Source organism: Sinohyriopsis cumingii, chromosome 10 (genome assembly GCF_028554795.1).
Source record: "Sinohyriopsis cumingii isolate HCF-2022 chromosome 10, ASM2855479v2, whole genome shotgun sequence".
In the NCBI taxonomy this organism is placed as follows: Eukaryota; Metazoa; Mollusca; class Bivalvia; order Unionida; family Unionidae; genus Sinohyriopsis; species Sinohyriopsis cumingii.
The window spans coordinates 90,356,241-90,383,545 of record NC_142970.1 but is presented as its reverse complement, the minus strand read 5'-3'; the positions used below and the strand labels follow the sequence as shown (position 1 = coordinate 90,383,545).

Genomic DNA, 27,305 nt, shown 5'->3' with positions numbered 1-27,305 from the left:
ATCTGATAAGTGTATAGTAAACCTAGGTGTCTAGTTTTTAATAAATCGCACTGGCTAGGTTGTATTAATAGTATGTGATTCAGGTGAGGGTGAAAAGAAAATGAGAAAGAGGTTTAATTTCTTATACAGATGTTAGTAACTGTTGTCATATTTAATCAGAGACAGTCATTATTACAATGATAAGGATATATATCATTAGCAATGCATGCCCATTATATGACCGACCAGCATGAATTATAGGTGTATATCATGATACATTAAAACTAATGAAAGTTATAAAAAATAAATGTTGAACTGTTATTGAGATCTTATGGTGAAACACACACACACACACACACACACAAATACACACACCTATATATATATATATATATATATATATATATATATATATATATATATATATATATATATATATATATATATATATATATATATCCCCTTGAATGTAGCTGTTTCAGAGAGCAAAGAAAGCAACTACTACCCAAGCACTTCTATACATGATCAAATGAACCAAAGTTTAAATAATTAACGTATTCTGAGACAGTTGGTATCTTAAGAAATCTATCTAAATTGATTTATATTATTTTATACAAATTTCGTTAATTTCAAACCAACTTTACTCGATGTGTTTATTGCTCTTCCGTTTTCTGTTTTTTTTTTAATAATTTTTTTTTATTAAAATAATTGTCTCATTGTTTTTTTTATATAAATATTTTGTATAAGGAAGAGAAAAGTACTGTAGATTCATTACTGTAAAGTATTTGCTAGAGATGAGTTTGTTTTCCATATGTAATAGTTTACAAACTGTCTTCCTAAATTTACCGATGTCTATATATTTAAGTTTTAACATAATCTTATTACATTGAAGTAATAACTGTAATAATGATCTCATTACATTAAAGTAATAACTGTAATAATGTAATAATGATCTCATTACATTAAAGTAATAACTGTAATACTGTAATAATGAACTTATTACACTGAAGTAATAATTGTAATAATGTAATAATGCTGTCAATCTGAGGTATATTGCATTTACTGTGAGAAAAAACTATCGTCCATGGCTGATGTACACGCATGCAAAATGTTATACTAATATTTTCTAATATTTGCTTCAGATGTTGCATATTGTAACCTGAATGTAATAAAGAATCCGTCTTGTCTCGTCTTGTCTTCGTATATCTATCTCGAATCCTCTGCCCATCCACTCACGTAATTTTTTTTTTTTAAAGTTTAATCAAATACATAGAGACAAAGTAAACTGCCACTATTTGTAAGAGTCAATGTAATTTAGAAACGAAGCTTTACCCTTATTATATAATAAAGAAGAACACACCCAATATGTGGCAATACCAAACTTTATGAATCAATTATTCTATTTGATTTCCTTTTTCTATACAATGGAGTCTGTTGTTTATATTATCGCGACTCTATGGCCTTGAACTAAATGACAGAAAAAGTGAAGGCCAACAAGTTTTGTAAAATTCAACGAATAATTTATCTCCCTAGAATACAATATAAAAATTTCAAAAAATTTACATTATTGTGAATTCAATACCAAATAGTCCTAAACGTTTTATTACAAATCCAAGTGTAGAGTTTCGAATGAATTCCATTGGTGTTCCGAATGAATTCCAATTTTAAAATTAAGTAGACCTACGATATCACTATGTGATGATCTTGTAATTACACAATATATATTACCTATACTTTATACAACAAACTGTCTTGGTCAGCACAAAATGCTCGGTTATTCAAAAACGTTCTCATCAATACGTTTATAAACATGAAGGACTTTATTTTGATAACTAATAGGCCTACTGGGAGCGAAATGAAAAATAGTCCGCGTGTCCATAATAATGGTTAGTGTTATCAATGATATTATTTGCAGTGGTTTAACAAGAAAGAATTTATCACCAAACCATTAAAAATATATTTTGCTCAGCCTGATTGCTACAACGTTAAATTTCGTCTTCTCCATTTCACAATATCCCGTTAAATATATACAAAATTTAAAATGGCCATGTAAGGTTTGTGATTGACTGGACGAAAAGAGTAAACGAAATAGAAAAATCAGAAGCAGAAGATAGTAGAAAAGAAACAAAAGGCTTGGAGAAAATCAAATGATCACGATAAAGTGGAGGATACTTGAACTTAAAAAGTTGATTTTATTTATCTACATAGTATTGGCATAGTAAGTAATAAAGAAGAGTAAGTAATAAAGAAGAACGACACGTTTATACAAAAGATGTTTATTTCAAAGATTTTACAGCAAAACAGTGTTATCACAGTTCCTGTACTTTTCAAGACAAATTAACAATAGATACTCTGCAGGAATTCCTGCCTTAGTGGACATCTCTGTACGACGAAAACCACTTATAATGGAAAGATTTAATTGTCCTTCCTATGATATTGGCATTGTAAAACTGTGTAGGGCACCTGCTAATTATTTATGAGCTTTTTATTTTCTTTTTCTTTGAATATTCACCATAATTACAATTACTGACAATGAAAAACAGAATTGACATAATAGTATTAATGTGATTTTATTTAAATTGTATACAGGAAAATATAACTGTATCTGTATGTCGAAAATACAAATTAAACATCTCAACAACATATCAAATACAACTATACCTAACGCAGGAATTTTAAGGCAGGAGCTAACAATTTATGTGATGCTATTTGCCAGATAAGATAACATAAACGTTTCAACTAAAGCTGTATTCACAAAATCAATAATTTCTTAAAATGATGGACAAGCATTAGCAAACCTCATACATGTAGTTTATTTCCTAGAAATGTAATAATTGGAATGAGACACACAGAGAAAAAACTAATTCATGAAATAATATAAAGTTGCTAATTGTAATATGATTTAACAAATATTCATTCATATATTTTCTGATTATATCAATCAAGGCTATTAATGATTCTCTATCCGTAACATTTGTATCCTGCTTTTTGCATTTGTTTCTTTCTTGCTTATTTGTCTTAAAAGTACTTGTGTCCTTGAATGAACATTATTCTTTTATTTCCTCCAAAATTTGCAGACTTTGTTTAGGATCACAGATCCATATTTTCTTAGTCCATGATCATTAGGAAGGGAATTATGCATACTATTTTGGGACTGAGCAGAACTGGGGAACACACACGTCTTGTTTAGTTTTGTTAAACTTGTACTGATGCAAATTTCATCTTGAATTTTGAAATTCTTTGGCAAGGCCTTCTGTTGTAGAATGCTGTATGGAATGGAGTCGATTTTCTTTAGTATCCATTCCTCATTAGCAGGCTTCAATATACAGCACGGCGGGGACGTTTTACATAGGTAATGCAAAATGCCAGGACGATGACATAGTAGTAAGTTCATTAAATTAGTATTTTTTCCATTCTGATTTCTGCATCAAAAAAATGTTATAATCCCAGATTTTGTGATCTGAGCTCTAAAAACATTGTTTTTTCAGTTTAATGAAACACCATAAGTTTTCAATATAAATACCTTCGCTAAATTTATTTTAAAAGACTATATATATATATATATATATATATATATATATATATATATATATATATATATATATATATATATATATATATATATATATGCTGATTGGCATATTTTATCTAGAAACATAGAATTGATTTTAAAAATGAGATATTTTCTTCCTTTAACAGTTGAAAAATGTGTTTTCCCCTGGAAAGTGTACTATATTACTGGATCAGGAGTTCCATTGCCCCTATTCTGGATTTGCCCCTATTCTGGATTCGCCACCGGGATTTTATTCTTAGGAACATCTAAACGTTTATGAGGGGCATATGGCATTGTATGACCCTAACCACACATTAAAACTGTAATGGCACATGACATTGTATGACCCTACACATTAAAACTGTAATGGCACATGACATTGTATGACCCTAACCGCACATTAAAACTGTAATGGCACATGTCATTGTATGACCCTAACCGCACATTAAAACTGTAATGGCACATGACATTGTATGACCCTAACCGCACATTAAAACTGTAATGGCACATGACATTGTATGACCCTAACCGCACATTAAAACTGTAATGGCACATGTCATTGTATGACCCTAACCGCACATTAAAACTGTAATGGCACATGACATTGTATGACCCTAACCGCACATTAAAACTGTAATGGCACATGACATTGTATGACCCTAACCGCACATTAAAACTGTAATGGCACATGACATTGTATGACCCTAACCGCACATTAAAACTGTAATGGCACATGACATTGTTTGACCCTAACCATACATTAAAACTGTAATGGCACATGTCATTGTTTGACCCTAACCATACATTAAAACTGTAATGGCACATGTCATTGTTTGACCCTAACCATACATTAAAACTGTAATGGCACATGACATTGTATGACCCTAACCACACATTAAAACTGTAATGGCACATGACATTGTATGACCCTAACCACACATTAAAACTGTAATGGCACATGACATTGTATGACCCTAACCACACATTAAAACTGTAATGGCACATGACATTGCATGACCCTAACCACACATTAAAACTGTAATGGCACATGACATTGTATGACCCTAACCATACATTAAAACTGTAATGGCACATGACATTGTTTGACCCTAACCATACATTAAAACTGTAATGGCACATGGCATTGTTTGACCCTAACCACACATTAAAACTGTAATGCATGGCACATGACATTGTATGACCCTAACCACACATTAAAACTGTAATGGCACATGACATTGTATGACCCTAACCATACATTAAAACTGTAATGGCACATGACATTGTTTGACCCTAACCATACATTAAAACTGTAATGGCACATGGCATTGTATGACCCTAACCGCACATTAAAACTGTAATGGCACATGACATTGTATGACCCTAACCGCACATTAAAACTGTAATGGCACATGACATTGTATGACCCTAACCGCACATTAAAACTGTAATGGCACATGACATTGTATGACCCTAACCGCACATTAAAACTGTAATGGCACATGACATTGTATGACCCTAACCACACATTCAAACTGTAATGGCACATGACATTGTATGACCCTAACCATACATTAAAACTGTAATGGCACATGACATTGTTTGACCCTAACCATACATTAAAACTGTAATGGCACATGGCATTGTATGACCCTAACCGCACATTAAAACTGTAATGGCACATGACATTGTATGACCCTAACCGCACATTAAAACTGTAATGGCACATGACATTGTATGACCCTAACCGCACATTAAAACTGTAATGGCACATGACATTGTATGACCCTAACCGCACATTAAAACTGTAATGGCACATGACATTGTATGACCCTAACCACACATTCAAACTGTAATGGCACATGACATTGTATGACCCTAACCACACATTAAAACTGTAATGGCACATGACATTGTATGACTCTAACCACACATTAAAACTGTAATGGCACATGACATTGTTTGACCCTAACCACACATTAAAACTGTAATGGCACATGACATTGTATGACCCTAACCGCACATTAAAACTGTAATGGCACATGACATTGTATGACCCTAACCGCACATTAAAACTGTAATGGCACATGACATTGTTTGACCCTAACCACACATTAAAACTGTAATGGCACATGACATTGTATGACCCTAACCACACATTAAAACTGTAATGGCATATGACATTGTATGACCCTAACCACACATTAAAACTGTAATGGCACATGACATTGTATGACCCTAACCACACATTAAAACTGTAATGGCAGATGACATTGTATGACCCTAACCACACATTAAAACTGTAATGGCACATGACATTGCATGACCCTAACCATACATTAAAACTGTAATGGCACATGACATTGTATGACCCTAACCATACATTAAAACTGTAATGGCACATGTCATTGTATGGCCCTAACCACACATTAAAACTGTAATGGCACATGACATTGTTTGACCCTTACCACACATTAAAACTGTAATGGCACATGACATTGTATGACCCTAACCACACATTAAAACCGTTATGGAATGTGAACTAAATCATCGAAGTAAGTATGATAAAATTATGTTAAAAAGTTAACAAACTGCTCCTACATTTTCTTTCGTGGACTGCAGAAGGCTGTGTTGAAAGCTGAGGTCTAGCTATTGAGTACTGAAAAAATATAATGTGATACAAGACATCAGTCTATGGTCTTAAACTGAAAAAATATAATGTGATACAAGACATCAGTATATGGTCTTAAACTAAAAATAATATAATTTGATACAAGACATCAGTCTAAGGTCTTAAAATAAAAAAATATAATGTGATACAAGACATCAGTCTATGGTTTTAAACTGAAAACATATAATGTGATACAAGACATCAGCATATGGTCTTAAACTAAAAAATATAATGTGTTACAAGACACCAGTCTATGGTCTTAAACTAAACAAATATAATGTGATACAAGACATTAGTCTATGGTCTTAAACTAAGTAAGAGAAAAAAGTAAAACCCCAAAATTAATTAAAATTCAACACACATTTTATTTTCAATAGTCTTGACTATGCTGATGTTTCATAATGATGGAATTCGAACTGTTTTTGGATGATTTAACAAAACTCCATAAATAATTTCCTAATCCAGTCAATTAGGACTTCCAATGAATGATTTCAAATACCTATTCTAGAATTATGTATGAACATAGCTATATACTCTGATAATAGAATCCGAAAGAATGACATGAAACTGGAATGAACACTTTATTTACAAAGGGCCCATCTATATACAGTCACGTAACCTATGATGCAGCAGTATTCCCTGGAATTTCCTAGATGTGGGTCATTTCTAGTTGAAAATTCCTTCAAATTGGCAACAAGTTCGCTTCCAGAATATTCTAAGCTCAAAATACTATGTCAACATGTTCTTTACAAACCACACACACACACACACACACACACACACACACACACACACACACACACATATATATATATATATATATATATATATATATATATATATATATATATATATATATATATAATTGGACATGTTATGAAACATTATTCATAGCAAACGTGAATGTCCTTAGATGAATGAGTACAATATAAGTAGATTTTACCCGTATTCCTAACAATCACCCATGAAGGGACACAAAAATAGCGTATGTCCGTACGTCTGCTCGCCCACAAGGTTTCGAAACAACAAAAGTCGATGACGAACTAATTTGGCTATTACAACTAGAAGAATAATTGTCCTCAGAGTTACTGCGAATACTCTAGTTACCAATTAATGTTTGGGGATGCTTATCCAATTTGCAGTGAAACTGTTTGCTGACAATGGATCGACAAAGTACTATTTTGTTCAGATTTTCACCAGGTTTCAGAGATTTAGTCCTCACTTGTCTTAGAAGAAGCCTTTATGTATGTGAAATTGTACATCAACAATATGTTAAAAAAATTCGAAGCTGACCATATTTTGACCTTGATGCATATATATTTTTTCTCTTGACCAAACTTTCGAAAATGCATTCCATTGGAAATAAGAACAGTGGCAGCCATTTTTACTATTTGATTTTATACAGAATTAGCAGTGAATCTTAATCTCAACATAATCTTCTAACCTTTCTACTATGATCAGATTTTGATAATATTTTAAGGAGTTAAGGCCCTCTAAGGAAGGATTTAGGCATTACACTTCAACATTCACGTTTAGTTTCTTTGATTTCAACCACATTTGCTAAAAACAATTTCCTCAGCAATGTTTCAACTGATTTTGATGCCGACCAGTTTTTAACAATGTTTTTCCAGAGTAATGGTCCTTCAACGACATGTATCAGCTACGAATTCCAAACCGTTCTGAGCAGTATGAACTATTTAGTTTGATATGAACTAAATTTTAGTAAAGGTTTTTTTTTCTCCGTAAGATGACATTTGAATTTGATGATTAGCAGATTTACGTGTTAAAAACAAATTTTGGTCCATGGCTGGTGTTGTGTATGATGTCCGAACACTAGTATGCATATTGTTGTCTTTTCGTGCGTATAATTAGAAATCTAATATTTGGCAATCATGTAATTGAATCAATACTATATTCACTTCCCAATCTCCCAACATTTTAGCGCGAACCGGTTGGTGGTATTGGATATGTTTCAGACAAGTTCTCATACAGTTTCCCATTTAAAAAATAATGGAGACATTTCTTAAAATTAAAAACAAACTACTCAGTCTTTAAGACAATCCGATGACGATTGAAAAAAAATAAGACATAGTGATTAATTTTCATGTCTAATGTCGCATCATCTTTAAACTGTATTATATAAATTTTGAAAAATGAAAGTTTAAGACCTGGAGTCTGTTCCCATTACCAACACATGCAGTACACAGTTGCGGATAGGTGCGATTTTTCAACCTCGAATATTGCTATGTATTATATAGTTACGTCGTAATTTTAGTTCTAAAGCTTTTGTACAAGTGATGCTAAATCAATAGTGCTATCCTTGTCAAGTCCATGAACGAAATGAAGAGCAACAAGTATCATCTACAGATACAGAAAATGTTGAAAGTGTTGAAATCTAGACAAGGTTTGACGGTTACGTATCATAAATATATGTAATCAGAGACATGATGTATATCAGATGAACCAATTAATCTGTCAGACTCTCAGTTATCTAATCAATCTAACAGGTGGCGTCGAAAAGATTTATGTTGCTTGCCACCTCTTTTGAAGGCAATAGATATTGTATTATTAGGGGAACTACGTGTGAGTACCATCAGCATATCAATACGCACTTGCACAAATATGCAGGACAACTATGTAAACCTAGATTACAAAGCGTGCGTGCATATGTATGCATATACGCTTGCATGACTACATGTATTTCGTATGTGTGTTCGCGTGTCTGTCCGTCTGCATGAGAGAGAGAGAGAGAGAGAGATCCTAATACATTTCTCTGGATATACTTACATCTTTTGTTGTATCTATATTTTTATAAGCAGAATAAGGTTCTCTCCCAGCAGCAATTATGTCACTACTGTCACTTACATGCGGCAGATACATTTTTGAACGAACACTTTCTCCGGTATCGAAAGACGGCCACGTCTGTAAAGATATTGATATGGAACTGACGCCAAATTGAAGAAACTGCAAACTGAGATTCTAAAACTCAATCGATGCTATTTGCATTACCTGATGTACTTCTATTGCACCTTCTCTCTTTGCATTACAGTATTTATTCCGCTAAGTGTTTAAAAGTATTAAGGATATTAGGAATGGAAAAACATCACTCAGCATTTGCAAGGACAAAGGTTATACTGCTTTAGCATGTCATTGTTTAGTGGAATCCCCCACTGTAAAATCAAATGGAAAACAATACGTTTTAGAAACATCGCCAAAAAAACCCAGCCACCCCAAATTCTATAAAAAGATAAGACCGAAAGTAAAAGACAAGAACGGAAGCAAAAGACAAGACCGGAAGTAAAAGACAACACCGGAAGCAAAATACAAGACCGGAAGTTTTAGAAAAATAAAACAACAACACGAAATTTCAACACGTACTGTTTGTTCGTTCGTACGATATAAAGATATAGCAAAATATAATTGTACAATAATTACCTAAGTAGCAGTATGAAATTACAAATGTATACAAATTCAGATTGATTGATTCAAATGGACATTAGGCAATATATCATAATAGCAATGTGTTAGTGAAAGGTATGCGTGTGTGTCTGTGTGCGTGCGTGTGTGTTTGCTTGTGTGTGTGTGTGTGTGTGTGTGTGTGTGTGCAAATGCTTTGAATGTTAGATAAACTACAACAAACCAGGTTAGTTAAAGCTGGTGACCGATGGTATTTCCCCTGTGTATCCGTAAGTCGAAACGAAAAACTGGCTTCAGACCTCTCTCCGTCATCCCATTTGGAATACTCATCTTGTAACCTCATGATAAATAGGGAATACATTAATAAATATATAAAAAATACATACATAAGTCATAAATGTATAAATAATGATAATATGACTTGTCAGTCAAAGTATACAAAAGACTGCATGTGCTTTGCTTTACAGTAAACTTTGATAATAATCAAAAGATGACACGTATACTATACAGGCTTAAAATGGATGAATTTATTTTCTTATGATATGAATTATTTGTCGAATGGGAACAAAATGGATTGTGTAGTATATATATATATATATATATATATATATATATATATATATATATATATATATATATATATGTATATATATATATATATATATATATATATATATATATATATGGTTTCGAGTGGCAGCATGGAGTCATAATAGGAATTTATCCTCCAACCATTTACTCTGGCATCCTCCAATCTTAATCCATCCATTCAACAAGCTGTGTATGTATGTATGTATGTATGTATGTATGTATGTATCTTTAGCTATCTTGTAAGATATGCATGACTCTCTTGAACTGTTTTCTGTAATCATGGCTGACAAGTTTCTTACACACGTTTTAAATATGTAATGTACCCATACCTTTTAGCTCTGGATTTTGTTGTTCTCCTCCTAACAGCAAAGCCAATTATTACTAAAATTAGAATGAAAATAACAAAGCCACCAATTCCAAAAGCCAAAGCAAGGAATAGCTTTGTCGTTGGTGTCTTCTCCTCGCATCTACTTCCACTATAAATGTATATTTCATCACTGTGGCACCTATTAAATTTTGGAAAATGGACATGAATAAGAAATTGATTAGCATAACACAAATTAGTTATGCATTACAAGAAAATAATACCGCAAGAGATTCGTAAACATAACGGAAAGTCCGCTGTTTTCTTGATATACCAAGAGTTTCCTTTTAAATTCACATGTATACAATAAGTGGTATATAAAAGACGCAGCACATGTTCTTTTCATATGCTTGATTTTATGACATTGCATGCCTAACGTTCCGAATAGTGGGAGCTAAGATAGTATTATGCTTTGTTGACCATACAATTCTTTTTATCCCCTCTTTCTCTCCATCCCATGGTCAGTTTGTCTGTCAGCCTTGTTTGAGAGAGAGAGAGAGAGAGAGAGAGAGAGAGAGAGAGAGGTATTTAATTGTCCCTCAGTATTCTTGTTATTTTGTTAATGGCTAATATTTGCTAATCCATCACAAACCTAAAGTGTACAGGAGTAATAGTCTGTGGTTGAAACTATAATTATATACATATTTATAAGTCACAGGCGAATCACAATTTAATAAAGGAACAGTACTGTCACATCAAAAACATAAATGAAATAAGCAACATTCATTTACCATTCCCAAGTATAAGGAGGAAACAAATATATATTATATTAGGTTCAACTGATACAACTTTAAATATAGAATAGCATATTGCAAATTCATTGCGGCACGAGTGAATGTTGAATTCATGTATTTAGATAAGTACTTTTTTCATTTAATCATAGTAAAGACGCTAAGAAAAGGGACGTCGTGGAAGTATGCATTTCACTGCTTTCAGAAAAAGACTCAGAAATATTATTTTACTTTAAACAGGTATTCGTAAGTTTTGTCGATAAATATCAATTCGTGATTATTCATAACAAAATAAATAGATCAGTATTTTCTATTATCCATGTTTCTCATGACAAAAGCATATTTTGCATCTGTAAGCCAGAATGGTAAACGTAGCCGTTTTCAAAGTCTGCAAATTGTTTAATTATGTTTTTCAGTTTGTTCAAGGAAGATACCCATAACAATGTACATTATTATTAATCTTATTATTATTATTATTATTATTATTAATATTATTATTATTATTTCCGATTATATTTCGATCGAGCTATGCCGATATTGCTATTTTTAAGTTTCTTGGCTCTTGTCCCTCTTTTCACATATGAACGAGACGAAAAATTGAATGAGCGTATTAGACATTAAAAATCTGAGAATGTTGACAAAAAGAGCTCAAGACATTCAGATAACAAGCGTTGTGCTAATTGGCTTGATTTCGTACCGGCAGAGTGCAGTATCTTCCTTTAATACGCACGCGCCTTGTCCACAGTCAAAGTCCTTGCACTTGTGTTGGCAAATATACGTTATGTTTGTGTTATTGCTGTTGCAGGTATAGGGGTCAACAACGCATTGGAAAGACAACGAGCACATATTTTCCATTGATTTACATTGATTACAGGGATCTGGAACAAAAAAACAATGTCAATACAGCATGTGTGCCAGTTCGTATTTGTAATATCTAAGATGAAAGATTAGAATATATTCGATTTGTAATAAACTGCTATTCTCTTTTGCGTCTGTACGGACCAGTTGACTCTTCCGTTATTACAGAGGCTTTCCATTTTAAATAAGATTTTCTAGTGAGTCATGGCTTGATCAGATATTTACATATGTACAGTTGTTACAGAGTGTGCGTTAACGTATCAGAAAATGAGGGTTTGAAGTCCAGTTTGGAGCTTCTCATATCAATCAATCACTCAATCTTTTATGCATTTAACTATCCATCTCTCCTGTTTCCTTTGAATCATCAAAAATAGCTCAGAGTAGAAGACAAAATTTAGGCACTACTAAACTTTGATTTACTCTCTCTCTCCATTTAAGCGTGAATACATACCGGCCAGGTGCACACTTTTGACAATATTGTTCAGCGTCTTATTCATGTCGAGTGTTGCATTTATGCCTGGGATCGTTTTCTTGGTAGAGATAGCTTTCTTAATTTGGTCATGAATGGCCTTTACAGCATCCACCACAGCTGAATTATTTTGAATAATTGACTGCACACTCAGTTTTCTTGCCACAGGTACAATTATACTGCCTTTACTGAAATTCATTCAGGTATTCAATATCTTATGAAAGTAGACGTAACCCATATATGTTTGAAACGTTGTTGTTTAATCTCTGCCGCGTATATATATATATATATATATATATATATATATATATATATATATATATATATATATATATATATATATACAACAAAACAAAGCAAAACACAAAAATACACCCCCACAAATACCCCCCCCCCATAAAACAAAAAAAGAAAGAAAGAAACAAATCACAATAAGAAACCGAAAATAAACAAACAAAAACAAAAAAGAAACAAAAATCCAACAAAACAATGCAAACTCAACAACTGCTCATATATGTCTGTCTTTTGTTAATTTAATTAAATTCGTTCGGTAATGGTATCCTGAAATATCAATCCTGGGAAGCGAGATCAAGCAAATATGTTTCATTTAAAGCCGTAACTATATTCCATTCAAACTAGAGACCCACTTGACGTCAAACAGATTATAATTTCGTTCAGAAACGCTGTCTCTAGTTATCATTGCCATTGGCAATGCTACCGTTCTTTCAAATAATTGATTCAACTATAGGAATGGGAACAATCTAAGCAATCCAAGAGCTCTGAAATTCTAGGAACCAACTAAGAAGTGTCGTTTATGTCTCTGCTTTAAGTGCGATGGCGATGCACTTTTTTTTATCGCTTTCAAGAACTGTGTTTTCTAATTTCAAAGACAAACTTTCCTGCATATTCATGACGTCATGTATGATACTCATATACTTGCATTGCATGGCAATACTGTGGTCGAGATATAACACATATTATAAAAAAACTTATTAAATTGTATTTTAGTCGATTTAATAATAGTTTTAGTATGTATCCTATTTAATTTAAAGTGTTTCTTCTCCAAAATCTGATCAGTGATTTACTTACCTTGGATATGAAACATCCCATAAGGAAAGTCCGATATTTCCAGGAAGTACTATTGTTCTGTCAAGCTGTAGTATAGGAACATATTGCAAATGAATTTTGCGTTAGATTATGTTATTAGGAACGTATCGTAAGACTGTATAATGGAAAAGACATTTAGAAATACGAAAATAGCATTAAATATAATTACTAGAGGGAACCGTTGAATCCTGATTTACAAAATGCACAGTAATAAAAGGACAGTTTATTAAAAATTCTTGACAGTAATATTAACAAAATAAGTGGCTCTTTGCAAGCAGAAAACTCGAAAAACTCGTTCGATAGGCAAGGCAATGCTGAATATCAATCGTTTTACGAATGTGTATCATGAGAACGAAAGTAAATATAACTTGGATCTCTCTCTCTGTGAAAAATAATCCCCATTACAGGCATACTTACGAAATCCTTAACCTTAGTTTTAAAGTTTTCCTTCTCGATAGTACTTAGCTTTTCGAAATCTCCGTCAAAGACAAACTCAAATCGGAAAACATATATCGCAGAAACTGGAACAAAACAAAAAGAACAGTACAAGTGTAGTAGGTATTGCAGAAGATATATTCATATGTATATGCAAAATCATAATCATAGGTTTTCTTTGTATTTTCCTCGTTTCTAAATATATAAAGGTAAACTGTTTGGGTATTTTCTAAACTATCGACAGTGCTAATCAATGGTCAGTCCTAGAATCAGAGCGTCCGTTTATCTGTACATGTACTTATAGTAAAAGTACCTTTAAAGTCTGTCAGAGCATGTACTTTTGTATGTTTCAGAGAATCTGTCTTTTTCATGGTTAGTACTCGGATATTTGGTGTACGTATGCCAGTAGTTTCTACATTTTCAAGCAGAGAGCGCTATATTAAATGGAACTTATCTTTAACTCCACTAGGTACTACGCATAAAATCACACAAAACAATGCACAATATAAATAAATGCATTATCCATGTATTCTTTTATATTCTTTGCACTAAGTTATGAGCAGCACAAATCGAAGAAAACATCTATTTCTGGTTTAACTCTCTCCTATCATTTGTTCTCATTATTCACACCAACTCTTGCCTTTCCTATTTACAAACGTCAGCACTGCACAGTAGTTATTATCAGACAATACTTATCACAGACGAAATTCGAGGTTTTATTGCTATTGAAAGCTTCATTCATCTATATTATAGAAAATTCACGATACGGTTGGCTGACGCTCGCATGATTACACAGTCGGTTTGGACCGTATATAGACAACCTGACTGTGATAAGTATGATGGTACAGGTGATGATGTTGGAGGTGATGTTGACGACTACGACCATGATGTCAATAAGTATTAAGTAATTTCCAATAGATACTTCTCGATAAGGTTACTAGCAGACGATGTTCTGCCCATATTACCTGGACGATGGGCAAACTGGTAGTTTCTCCTATAAGCAACCACCACAAATGACCATTAGAAAAAGGCACACTGAAGCAAAATTAACTTATAAATTACAAACATAGGTAATAAAATTAAGCATGATTTGCGTTCTTTTGATATATGTATGTCTCCAACAGTATCTTGAGATTAAATAAATTTATTTCAAGTTTCAAACACCATATAAACATAATGGTGAATCTGCCAACATACAACAAATATGACTGCTGATGACGTCATTCGGATCAAGTTATTGTAGGTCACTAAGGGACCCCGGTGAACAAGAGACGTAATGGAAAATAGGAAAAAATAAAATATTGATTTAATAGGCATTGATTCTAATAGTTGTAGGAGATTGATGTACAGGAATAAAGAGGTACATTTCCATTGACGTTGTATTTATATTAGAGGATACTGCTAATGTCAAAACATTATACTTTACAATTGAACATCTGCTCTAACTGTATTAAGTTCTTGATCATATTTCTGTAAAATTAAGCAAATTGTAAGAAAGTGTCAATGAAGGTTGAGCGAGACTACAAGACGGTTTTATCAGAATATCTCCAAGTCAATGTCACCTCAAACGTGTAACATGGATGCCTAGTATATCAACATACACCAGCGCCGTCTTCGGGTGTTTATTTCTAAAATATCACAGTCAACATTCCCCCCAACCTTTCCTGCAAAGAATAAATGTACACCAGATCCATCCAAACCCGTGAAAACTGATTGATTTCTGTCTAGTTTTCATTTATAGCCACGAAACTGTGTCTCTCTTCCGTTTATTTACCAAACCATCTGGTCCAGGTTGCATCTAAATCGTATTACTTAGATGTAACAAAACCGTTTAAAATACAATACAACTTTACTTGAAAAACAGCTACTTTGGGAGGCGGTCTCTCTTGGGGAGAGGCGGGGCGGTAGGTGAAATCTATGTTGAAAACTTCCAACACTTTAACAGTGTGGTCTGGCATGGGGGCAGGGAACGTGATTCAAAAGTCCAAGTTGTTGTTTGTAAATAATATCTAACTCCAGCACCCGTTTCGCCCGTAAGGCTAGGTGTTGGATGGCAAAGATGAGCCTTGAATGTAATTGAGCGAGTTAGTTGCCATCACATACTTTTCCATGGTTTGCATATGTGGTTGTAATTGCTTTCTTTGTCAGTATCATACATTTGTTGGTACTGGGTTTGGTTAATAAACTCATTGCTTTGCCAGTATACATACGTTTGTAGGTACTGGGTTTGGTCAATAAACGCTTTGCTTTGCCAATTATGCATACGTTTGAAGGTACTGGTTTTTTCAATAAACGCAATGCTTTGCCAGTAAACATATGTTTGTAGGTTCTGGATTTGGTTAATAAACGCATTGCTTTGTTAGTATACTTACGTTTGTTGGTACTGGGTTTGGTCAATAAACGCTTTGCATAGAGAGTATACATACGTCTGTAGGTACTTGGTTTGGTCAATAAACGCAGCTATGGCTAGTAAGAACATGTGTTACGTAGTCAGGAAGAATGTGTTATGATCAGTTAATGATAGGGTTGCTTTTTATAATTTAAAACAAAATGTGTTTAATTCAGTTTTAAAATATTCTTTCCGTTTTATTCATTTCCTCAATTTGTCTATATCTTAAAATGTTCATAAATATTACTCTTACTATTGCAAATACGTTGTTTATAAATTAAGCTCGAGTTTAAAGATTATGGTTACTTAAATTTTAAATTTCTTTGCACTAACCACACTTCATTTTTATGCTACTGTATGCTACTTCTTTGTGAATTTGTCCTTTTATTGCTTGTTATAATTTCAATGATATTATAATTTGTTTTAACTGTTTATTGTTTTGTAAGGAATAATCTTTATTTATGGTTCCACTGTATATTTGTACAATTATTTCTGTTAACTAATATTCTTTACTTTTTAAAACGTTTGTTTGTCAAGTAATTCTTTTCCAATTTGTGAGCCATTAATATTGTTTCTAAATATATTCATGGCTTACTTTTGTTAATTGTTAAAATTCCTTTTATATTTATACAACAATTATGTTTCTTTTTTCGAGTGTTTCTTCATATTGTGTGGTTGAGAAGATATTTTTATATTAAAAGTTCAGTTTAACTTTCTTTTACATAGTGTTTAAAATATTTCATTTTCAAACGTTGGCTTTTACTTATTATTTCTGCGAAGTTATTTTTAAAACAATATTAATAAATATTTTGAAACTTCTTTCCAAATATTATGTTTTATAAGTTTGCTTTGTAATGTTTGTTTTTAAACTTACAGTGGTTTTGAAATTTGTACTTTTCTAAATTGTTAGTGATAATCTTTTAAAACCGTAATATTTTTAATATTTAATAGTTGCCATCCATAATACTGGAAAACATAACTGAAACAAAAATAGAAACTTACTTAAAAGTAAGATATTTTTTAGACTAACTTCAATCTATTATTGCCGAATAAATACAAAGAGATACTCCTTTCCGGACATCAATAATCCTTAATTTGCACTACGTTGCATTAAGGATAGTTTTCTTTGTGTTTTGTACATATTATAAAACATATATCATCCCCGTTTTCACGCACATAGTTCTTAAAGCCTGTTCAGATCGAATATACATTATTCAGAAGGATTTCAACCAAAATAGACAATACCTATATCAGGTGCCTCAGTAGGATACAAGGTCGTCGGATGGAGTGTAGTCCCTAGGGAGGGTTTAGCTGTACTCGCTGACATTGGAGTGATACTTGATGGAGTGACCGTACTAGTTTTCCATGAGGCTGATGTAGACATCGTCATGTCTGTATCAATAGTACGCTCACCAAACGGGAAACCGCCGGTTGTACTCGCTGTTGGTATCATAATAGTTTTCAGTGACGTAATACTTGAAGATGTCGGGTTCGTTATTGGAGTGGTAATAAGTGTTGATGACACACTACCTATCCATAGAGTCGTTATTGCTGATGACTTGTTTGTATTCGGCATAGCATTAGATGTTGATATGATAATCTCTGTCGATGAAATACTCGCTGTAGATATTGGGACAGTTTCTAGTGAAGTACTTGTTGTTCGCGCAATATTTGATGTCGAGGAAGTGATCACTGGAGATGTCAAGTTGGTTACTTTAAGATTATTCGCTGATGATATGATATTTGTTGTGGAGTACGTGCTCAAGGTATCTGTCCGGTTTGTTCCTGGATTATTACTCTCTGTTGTATCTATTGCGCTTGTTACTGGAGTTGAGTTCCTTGTTAATGTGCTAGTGTCTGTCGAGAAAGTAATTGTTATTGATGTCGACGCTGCTGTTGAAGTAATACTCGCTCTTGGTGTTAAAGTGAGTAACGATGAAAAACTCGTTGTAGATGTCAGGGTTGTCTTTGTATCAGTACTAGATGTTGGTATGATTGTGGATGCTGATGAAGTATTCTTTGTAGATAATGGGTTTGTTAATTTTGTCGTACTTGCTGTTGTCATGATACTATCTGTCGATGATGGACTCGTTGAAGGTATGAGGCTTGTTATTGGTGTAGTACTTGCTATTGGTACACTATTGACTGTCGATGAAATACTCGTTATTTGTGCCACGCTTGTAGACGTCGGGGTGATAGGAGGAGTTGTACTTGCTTTTGACAAGATACCGGCTGTTATTGAAGTAATTGTAGATATCAGGCTTGTTCCTTGAATATCGTTCGTAGTTGACCTGATTCTGGTTGCTGACAACGTACTCAAGAAATCTGTCAGACTTGTTGCTGGATCAGAACTTGTACTTTGTATGATACTAGCTGTCGATGTCGAGGAAGTACCCGTAGCCATTCTTATGCCTGTTATTGGAGTAGTGCTTGATGTCAATGTGAAAGTTGATGCAGTGGAAGTATTTTGCATAGATGTCGGAGTCGTTATTGTCGTTGTTGGTCTTACATTTACCATTAGTGAAATAGTGGTTGTTGCAGTACTTGCCACTAGTAACACACTGACTGTAGATGAAGTAATCATTGTAGACATCGGGTGTGTTATTTGAGTTGTACCCGCTGAAAGAATGCTACTGGCTGTCGATGGGGATATCGGTGTTGTTAATGAATTTGTGCTCTCTGTTAATTGGAATATGTCTGTGACAAAAGAATTTAATATTGAGATTGAGAGTGTTATTGAATAAATATTCGATGTTGATGTGATATTGCGTATCGATGAAATACTCGCTGTAGACATCGTGCCTGTTTCTAGTGAAGTACGTTTTGTTAATGCAATATTTAATGTCTTCAAAGTGATCATTGGAGACGTCAAGCTGGTTACTTGAAAGTTACTCGATGATGATATGACATCTTTTGTGGAGTACGTACTCAAAGTATCTGTCCGGCTTCTTGCTGGATTATTACTCGCTGGTGTATCTATCGCGCTTGTTACTTGAGTAGAGTTCTTTTTTGACGTGGCAGTGGTTGTCCAGGAAGTACTTGTTGTTGATGTCGGCGCTGTAATTGAAGTAATACTCGCGGTCGGTATTAAACTGATTAACGATGAAAAACTCGTTGCAGATGTCAGGGTTGTCTTTGTATCAGTACTCGCTGTTGGTATGATTGTGGATGCTGATGATGTAATCTTTGTAGATATTGGGTTTGTTGTTTGTGTTGTACTCGCTGTTGTGATGATACTATCTGTCGATGATGGACTCGTTGAAGATGTGAGGATTGTTATTGGTGTAGTACTTGCTATTGGTACACTACTGACTGTTTTTGAAATACTCGTTATGTGTGCCACTGTTGTTCCTCGAACATAGCTCGCTGGTGATGTGAAGGTGGCTTTGTATGATGTACCTGTAGATGTCGTGTTTGTTGTTGAAATAAAACTCGTTGTTGGTCTTATACTGACTGTCGATGGATTGCTTATTGTAGATGTCAATATTGGAAAGGTAGCAGTGCTCGTCATGTTGATACTGTCTCCTGACACAATAATCGGTTTAGCTGTTGGAATTATTCCCCAAGTGGTACTCACTAAAGGTATGATACTGGTTGTAGATGGCATAATCCATGAAGATTCCGAGATTGTTGTTTGACCAGTACTAACTGATAGCATGACACTACCTGTCGATGAAGACATCAGGCTTGTTCCTTGAATGTTATTTGTTGTTGATCTTATACTGGTTGTTGACAACGTACTCGAGGAATCTGTCAGACGTGTTGCTGGATTAGAATTTGCAGCTTGTATGATACTAGCTATCGATGTCGAGGAAGTACCCGTAGCCATTCCTATGCCTGTTATTGGAATAGTGCTCGATGTGGATGTGAAAGTTGATGTAGTGGAAGTATTTTGTATAGATGTCGGAATCGTTATTGTCCTTGTTGGTGTTACGCGTATTATTGGTGAAATAGTGGTTGTTGCAGTACTTGTCATAAGTAACAAACTGTCAATAGAGGAAGTAATCATTGTAGACATCAGGTGTGTTATTTGAGTTGTACCCGCTGACAGAATGCTACTGGCTGTCGATGGGGATATCGGTCTTGTTACTGAAGTTGTACTCGCTGTTAATTGGAATATGTCTGTTGCAAAAGTTTTTAATGTTGAGATAGGGAGTGTTATTGAATGAATGTTCGATGTTGATGTGATATTGCGTATCGATGAAATACTCGCTGTAGACATCGTGCCTGTTTCTGGTGAAGTACTTGTTAGTGCAATATTTGATGTCGATGAAGTGATCATTAGAGATGTCAAGCTGGTTACCTGAAGATCACTCGTTGATGATATGAATTCTTTCGTGGAGTACATCCTCAAGGTTTCTGTCCAGCTTTTTGCTGAATTATTACTTGGTGTTGTATCTATCGCACTTGTTACTAGAGTAGAATTCTTTTGTGATGTGCGAGTGCCTGTCCAGGAAGTACTTGTTGATGTCGGCGCTGCAGTTGAAGTAATACTGGGGGTAAGTATTACACTGATTAACGATGATAAACTCGTTGTAGATGTCAGGATTGTTATTTTATCAGTACTCGCTGTTGGTATGATTGTGGATGCTGATGAAGTAATCTTTGAAGATATTGGGTTTGTTACATGTGTCGTATTTGCTGTTGTGATGATACTATCTGTCGATGGTGGACTCGTTGAAGATGTGAGGATTGTTATTGGTGTAGTACTTGCTATTGGTACATTACTGACTGTCGATGAAATACTCGATATGTGTGCCACACTTGTCGACGTCGGGCTTATAGGACGAGTTGTACTTGCTGTTGACAAGATATCGCCTGCCATTGAAGTAATTGTTGTAGACATTGGGTTTGTTCCGTGAATATTGTTAGTTGTTGACCTGACACTGGTTGCTGACGACGTACTCGAGGAATCTGTCAGACTTGTTGCTGGATTAGAAGTTGCAGTTTGTATGATACTAGCTGTCGAGGTATTATCCGTAACAATTCCTATGACTGTGATTTGAGGAGTGCTCGATGTTGATGTGAAAGTTGATGTCGTCAAAGTATTTCTTATAGATGTCAGGGTCGTTATGGTCGCCGTTGCTGTTATGCTTACTGTTGGTGAAATAGTGGTTGTTGCAGTGCTTGCCATCGGCAACACACTGACTGTAGATGAGGTAATCATTGTAGACATCGGGTGTGTTAGTTGAGTTGAACCCACTGGCAAAATGCTACTGGCTGTCGAAAGGGATATCGGTCTTGTTCCTGAAGTTGTACTCGCTGTTAATTGGAATATGTCTGTTGCAAATGTATTTAATATTGAGAATGGGAGTGTTATTGAATGAATATTCGATGTTGGTGTGATATTGCGTATCGATGAAATACTCGCTGTAGACATCGTGCCTGTTTCTAGTGAAGTACTTGTTTTTTGTGCTCTATTTGATGTCTTCAAAGTGATCATAGGAGATGTCAAGCTGCTTACTTTATGATTACTTGCTGATGATATGACATAGGTTGTGGAGTAATTGCCCATGGTATCTGTCCAGCCTTTTGCTGAATTATTGCTCTCTGTTGCATCTATCAAGCTTGTTACTAGAGTAGAGTTCTTTTGTGATGTGCCAGTGGTTGTCCAGGAAGTACTTGTTGTTGATATTGGCGATGTTCTTGAAGTAATACTCGCGGTCGGTATTAAACTTTGTAACGATGATAAACTCGTTGCAGATGCCAGGGTTGTCTTTTTATCAGCACTCGCTGTTGGTATGATTGTGGATGCTGATGAAGTAATCTTTGTAGATACTGAGTTTGTTACTTGTGTCGTACTTGATATTGTCATGATACTATCTGTCGATGATGGAGTCGTTGAAGTTGTGAGGATTGTTACTGGTGTAGTAATTGCTATTGGCACACTATTGACTGTCGTGGAAATACTCGATATGTGTGCCACGCTTGTAGACGTCGGGCTTATAGGAGGAGTTGTACTTGCTGTTGACAAGATACCGGCTGTCACTGAAGTAATTGTTGTAGACATTGGGTTTGTTCCATGAATATTGTTAGCTGTCGACCTGATACTGGTTGTTGACAAGGTAGTCGAGGAATCGGTCAGACTTTTTGCTGGATTAGAACTCGTGGCTTGAATGATTCTGGCTGTCGGGGAAGCATCCGTAGCCATTCCTATGACTTGGAATGGAGTAGTGCTCGATGTCGATGTGAAAGTTGATGTCGTCGAAGTATTTCTTATATATGTCGGAGTAGTTATTATTGCTGTTGGTTTTATGGTTATTATTGGTGAAATAGTGGTTGTTGAAGTACTTGCCATTAGTAACACACTGACTGTAGATGACAAAATAATTGTAGACATCGGGTGTGTTACTTGAGTTGTACCCGCTGACAAAATGCTACTGGCTGTCGATGGGGATATGGGCCTCGTTACTGACGCTGTACTCGCTGTAGGCATCGGGCCTGTTTCGAGTGAAGTACGCTTTGTTAGGGCAATATTTGATGTCGATAAAGTAATCATTGGAGATTTCAAGCTAGGAACCTGAAAATTACTCGCTGATGATATGACATCTTTCGTGGAATACGTGCTCAAGGTATCTGTCCATCTTGTTGCTGGATTATTACTCGCTGTTGAATCTATCGTGCTTGTTACTGGAGTAGTGTTCTTTGTTGATGTACCAATGGCTGTCGAGGAGGTAATTGTTGTTGATGTCGGCGCTGTTGTTGAAATAATATTCGCGGTTTGTGTTAAACTGAGTAATGATGAAAAACTCTTTGTAGACCTCAGGGTTGTCGTTGTATCAGTACTGGCTGTCGGTATGATTCTGGATGCTGATGAATTAATCTTTGTAGATATTGGGTTTGTTACTTGTGTTGTACTCGCTGTTGTGATGATACTATCTGTCGATGATGGACTCGTTGAAGATGTGAGGATTGTTATTGGTGTAGTACTTGCTATTGGTACATTACTGACTGTTGATGAAATACTCGATATGTGTGCCACCCTTGTTGACGTCGGGCTTATATGAAGAGTTGTACTTGCTGTTGACAAGATACCAGCTCTCACTGAAGTAATTGTTGTAGACATTGGGTTTGTTCCGTGAATATTGTTAGTTGTTGACCTGACACTGGTTCCTGACGACGTACTCGAGGAATCTGTCAGACTTGTTGCTGGATTAGAAGTTGCAATTTGTATGATACTAGCTGTCGAGGTATTATCCGTAACAATTCCTATGACTGTGATTTGAGGAGTGCTCGATGTTGATGTGAAAGTTGATGTCGTCAAAGTATTTCTTATAGATGTCAGGGTCGTTATGGTCGCCGTTGCTGTTATGCTTACTGTTGGTGAAATAGTGGTTGTTGCAGTGCTTGCCATCGGCAACACACTGACTGTAGATGAGGTAATCATTGTAGACATCGGGTGTGTTAGTTGAGTTGAACCCACTGGCAAAATGCTACTGGCTGTCGAAAGGGATATCGGTCTTGTCGATGATGGACTCGTTGCAGATGTGAGGATTGTTATTGAGGTAGTACTTGCTATTGGTACACTATTAACTGTCGATGAAATACTCGTTATGTGTGTCACGCTTGTAGACGTCGGGGTTATAGGAGAAGTTGCACTTGCTGTTGACAAGATACCGGCTGCCATTGAAGTAATTGTAGATTTCGTGCTTGTTCCCTGTATTGTATTCGCTTCTGACCTGACACTGTTTGTTGACGAGTTACTCAAGGAATCTGTCAGACTTGTAACTGGATTTGAGCTTGCAGTTTGTATGATACTGGCATTCGAGGATGTAACAGTAGCCATTCCCATGCTTGTCATTGGAGAAGTGCTCGATGTCAATGGGAAAGTTGATGTCGTCGAATTATTTCTTATAGATGTCGGAGTTGTTATTATCGCTGTTGGTGTTATAGTTACTTTTGGTGATATAGTTGTTGTTGTTGTCATGATTGTAACTAGAGGAATACTCTTTGTTGGTTCTACGCTGGATGCCGAAAAGGTAATCGGTGTAGAAGTTTGACTTGTTATTCGAATGGTGCTCGCTGTTGATATGAGTCTGGCTGTCGAAGGTGCAGTCACTGTAGCTATTGGAGTTGTTGTTATAGCGGTGTTTACCGTTATTATAATACTTTCTGGTGTTGAAAGACTCATTGCAGATATTGATTTTGTAACTGGAGCAGTACTTGGTGTTGGTAACACACTGACTGTAGATGAAGGAATCATTACAGACATCAGATGTGTTAGTTGAGTTGTACCCGCTGACAGAATGCTACTGGCTGTCGATGGGGATATCGGTGTTGTTACTGAAGTTGTACTCGCTGGTAATGTGAACATGGTTGTGGCAAAAGTGTTTGCAGTAGGGACTGGAGGTGTTATTGAAGGAAGATTCGCTGTTGCTGTGATATTGGTTACGAATGAAGTTAAAACTCTATATGGTCCTGTCATTGGGGTCGTATTCACTGTTTGTTCAATTCTGGTTCTCAGTGACGTAATACTTGCAGATGTCGGGAGAGTTATTGGAGTCGTAATCAGTGTTGATGATCCACTGCCGGTATATAAAGTCCTTGTTGTAGATGCCATGTTTATATCTGGCTTACTTATGGCTGTTTGGTTGAAACTGGCTGTCGATGTAGTACTCGTTGTTGGTGTGAGTGTGTCTGTGGTCGACATTATCGCTATGGGTGTCGGATATGTTCCTTGCATAGAGCTTGCAGCTTCAGATGTCCTCGCTGATGCTGTCTTAGTGATTATCAACGAATTTGCCGTTGCATCTTTCCTGTTTGTTACTGAAGTAATAGTCTCTGTTGTGGCTGCTTGAGCATTACTTTGAGAGAGGACGAGCAGAATGGCAAATACTATCAACATCCTGCAGCGAGATCTGCCGATATATCCTGAGGGTAAACAGTTAGAAAAATTCGTTTTAGACTATTTCTTTGCAGAGAAATAACGATGGGGTTGGAATTTTCATTGTGTTAAAACGTTGTTCATGCAAACATATAAATGAATTGTATGCAAACTTTTATACATATATACATGCATAGAAAGAAAGTATCAGGGAGAGAAATGCCGATTACAATGCTCCTTCAAATGTCAAAATTGCTGTGCGTATAACAAAGAAAAAGAAACAGATTGGGCGGGGAAGCTATTCTTGCCACAGAAATTTATATTGGTTGTTAACTATCTTTTGAAGATAAACAGAATATCCCGGAAATGAACAATCACATAAGTATTATATAGGATATATTAAATAAGTTGGAATACATATGGGTACTTATCACCTAAACATGGTGTACAATTGAAATATCCGCAAAATGTCTGGGCCCTATAGTAAAAAACAAACAGCACACACATGCGTGCACATACAACTACATTATTCTATAAAATAGATATGGTAGAACTTAAGGGAAAATATCTCGCTAATTGTTTTTATCGTATTAACATGAGAGATAGAAGAAAAGCACTCATAATATTTGTGTTGCATGAAAATAACATACACGCGCGCGCGCGCACACACACACACACACAGAAACATGTACATAATGCTCTACTGTGTGCATCCCTCTATATTGCTTTATCTATCAATCTGTCTATCTAATTTGTCTATATAGCTAATATATTTTGAGGGAACATATATTTTAGTAATACAGGAAAATAGTCAATGTTCACATACCTGATGACAATAATGTTTCTTCCATGTCGTATCCAGCCTGTGAAAATTATTATAAACAACATCTACATAAGCATCCTCACTGCGATATCAGAAGTAGCTACATGAATGCATTCTCTGTTAATCTGTATCTTTAACATAGTATAAGAATATGTACAGCAAAACGGTATATAATATGGGAATCTTTACAGTAAAGCAAGTAGGATGGGCAATTGTATTTATGGTATATTTCATAATGAGATGTTTAAATATATCAGTAGCAGAAAATACATCGCAACAGTCGAGATACCACGTTTATTTTTACAGTTGCAATTTCAGTTTTGGAACTATTTTCTTGTCCAATTTAGCAAATATATCGGCCCTTATATATGATATCCAAATCTGCACTTCAGTATTTAGGACAATTTCTGTTTTTCTATTTCTGCTCTCTCCTTCTCTCGCCCATTCTGTCTGTCCATCGGGACGAAGACATCTTCACACTTTGTAAGATTGTTGACCATCTAGCGTGCATTAAATTAATAACTATATATTTCTTGGACCTCATGACAACAATCGTTGTCAACCGAAAGGCTATTAAATGGGCAACTACTTCTGTAATGTTTTCTAATAACCTGAAGACAGCACATCACGAAATGTTAATTCCACGCTTGCTTTGTTGTCTCTTGTTTCACATTTGTATGACTTATTAGCGTGCTTTTCGAAGCCGAATATTGGTACATCTTGACATGCAATATTACACACGACCCAAACACCCACTACAAGCAATTATTTCTATGTCAAATTACTAAGCACATACACTTAAAATATCCAGAGAATCCCCAATGTGAAGAAATGAGGGAAGGTCTAGTTTACGACATTAACCCCTGCTGTCATGACGTCCGCTCCTGATAAATACCTTCCAAACACAGATTCCCCACAATAATCAAAGAAAAATAGTAAAAAACAAGCAAAAAAGTCCCCAAACAAAACAAACAAACAAACAAAAAATCTAGAAATGGAAACGTAAATACTAACAGCACATACACATTACATTATCCACCCTACAAAAATTACTCGATCCGCCACTCTCCATCGAACTGAAGATGAAGCGTAAT

The 27,305-nt window shown here is 35.1% G+C and overlaps 1 protein-coding gene across 1 annotated transcript; it reads right to left on the bottom strand.

Moving 5' to 3' along the window:
* Nucleotides 1-5,520: 5,520 nt before the first annotated feature.
* LOC149790567 (uncharacterized) lies at nt 5,521-25,421 on the bottom strand. Its single transcript, XM_089972636.1, has 9 exons — nt 17,810-25,421; nt 14,158-14,261; nt 13,723-13,787; nt 12,616-12,821; nt 12,004-12,184; nt 10,541-10,717; nt 9,844-9,958; nt 8,991-9,125; nt 5,521-6,191 (listed from the first exon to the last, which is right to left on the bottom strand). The coding sequence occupies exons 1-9, from the start codon at nt 25,407-25,409 to the stop codon at nt 6,108-6,110; spliced, it is 8,667 nt and encodes a 2,888-aa protein (XP_089828762.1). The 5' UTR covers nt 25,410-25,421; the 3' UTR covers nt 5,521-6,107.
* Nucleotides 25,422-27,305: the final 1,884 nt, after the last annotated feature.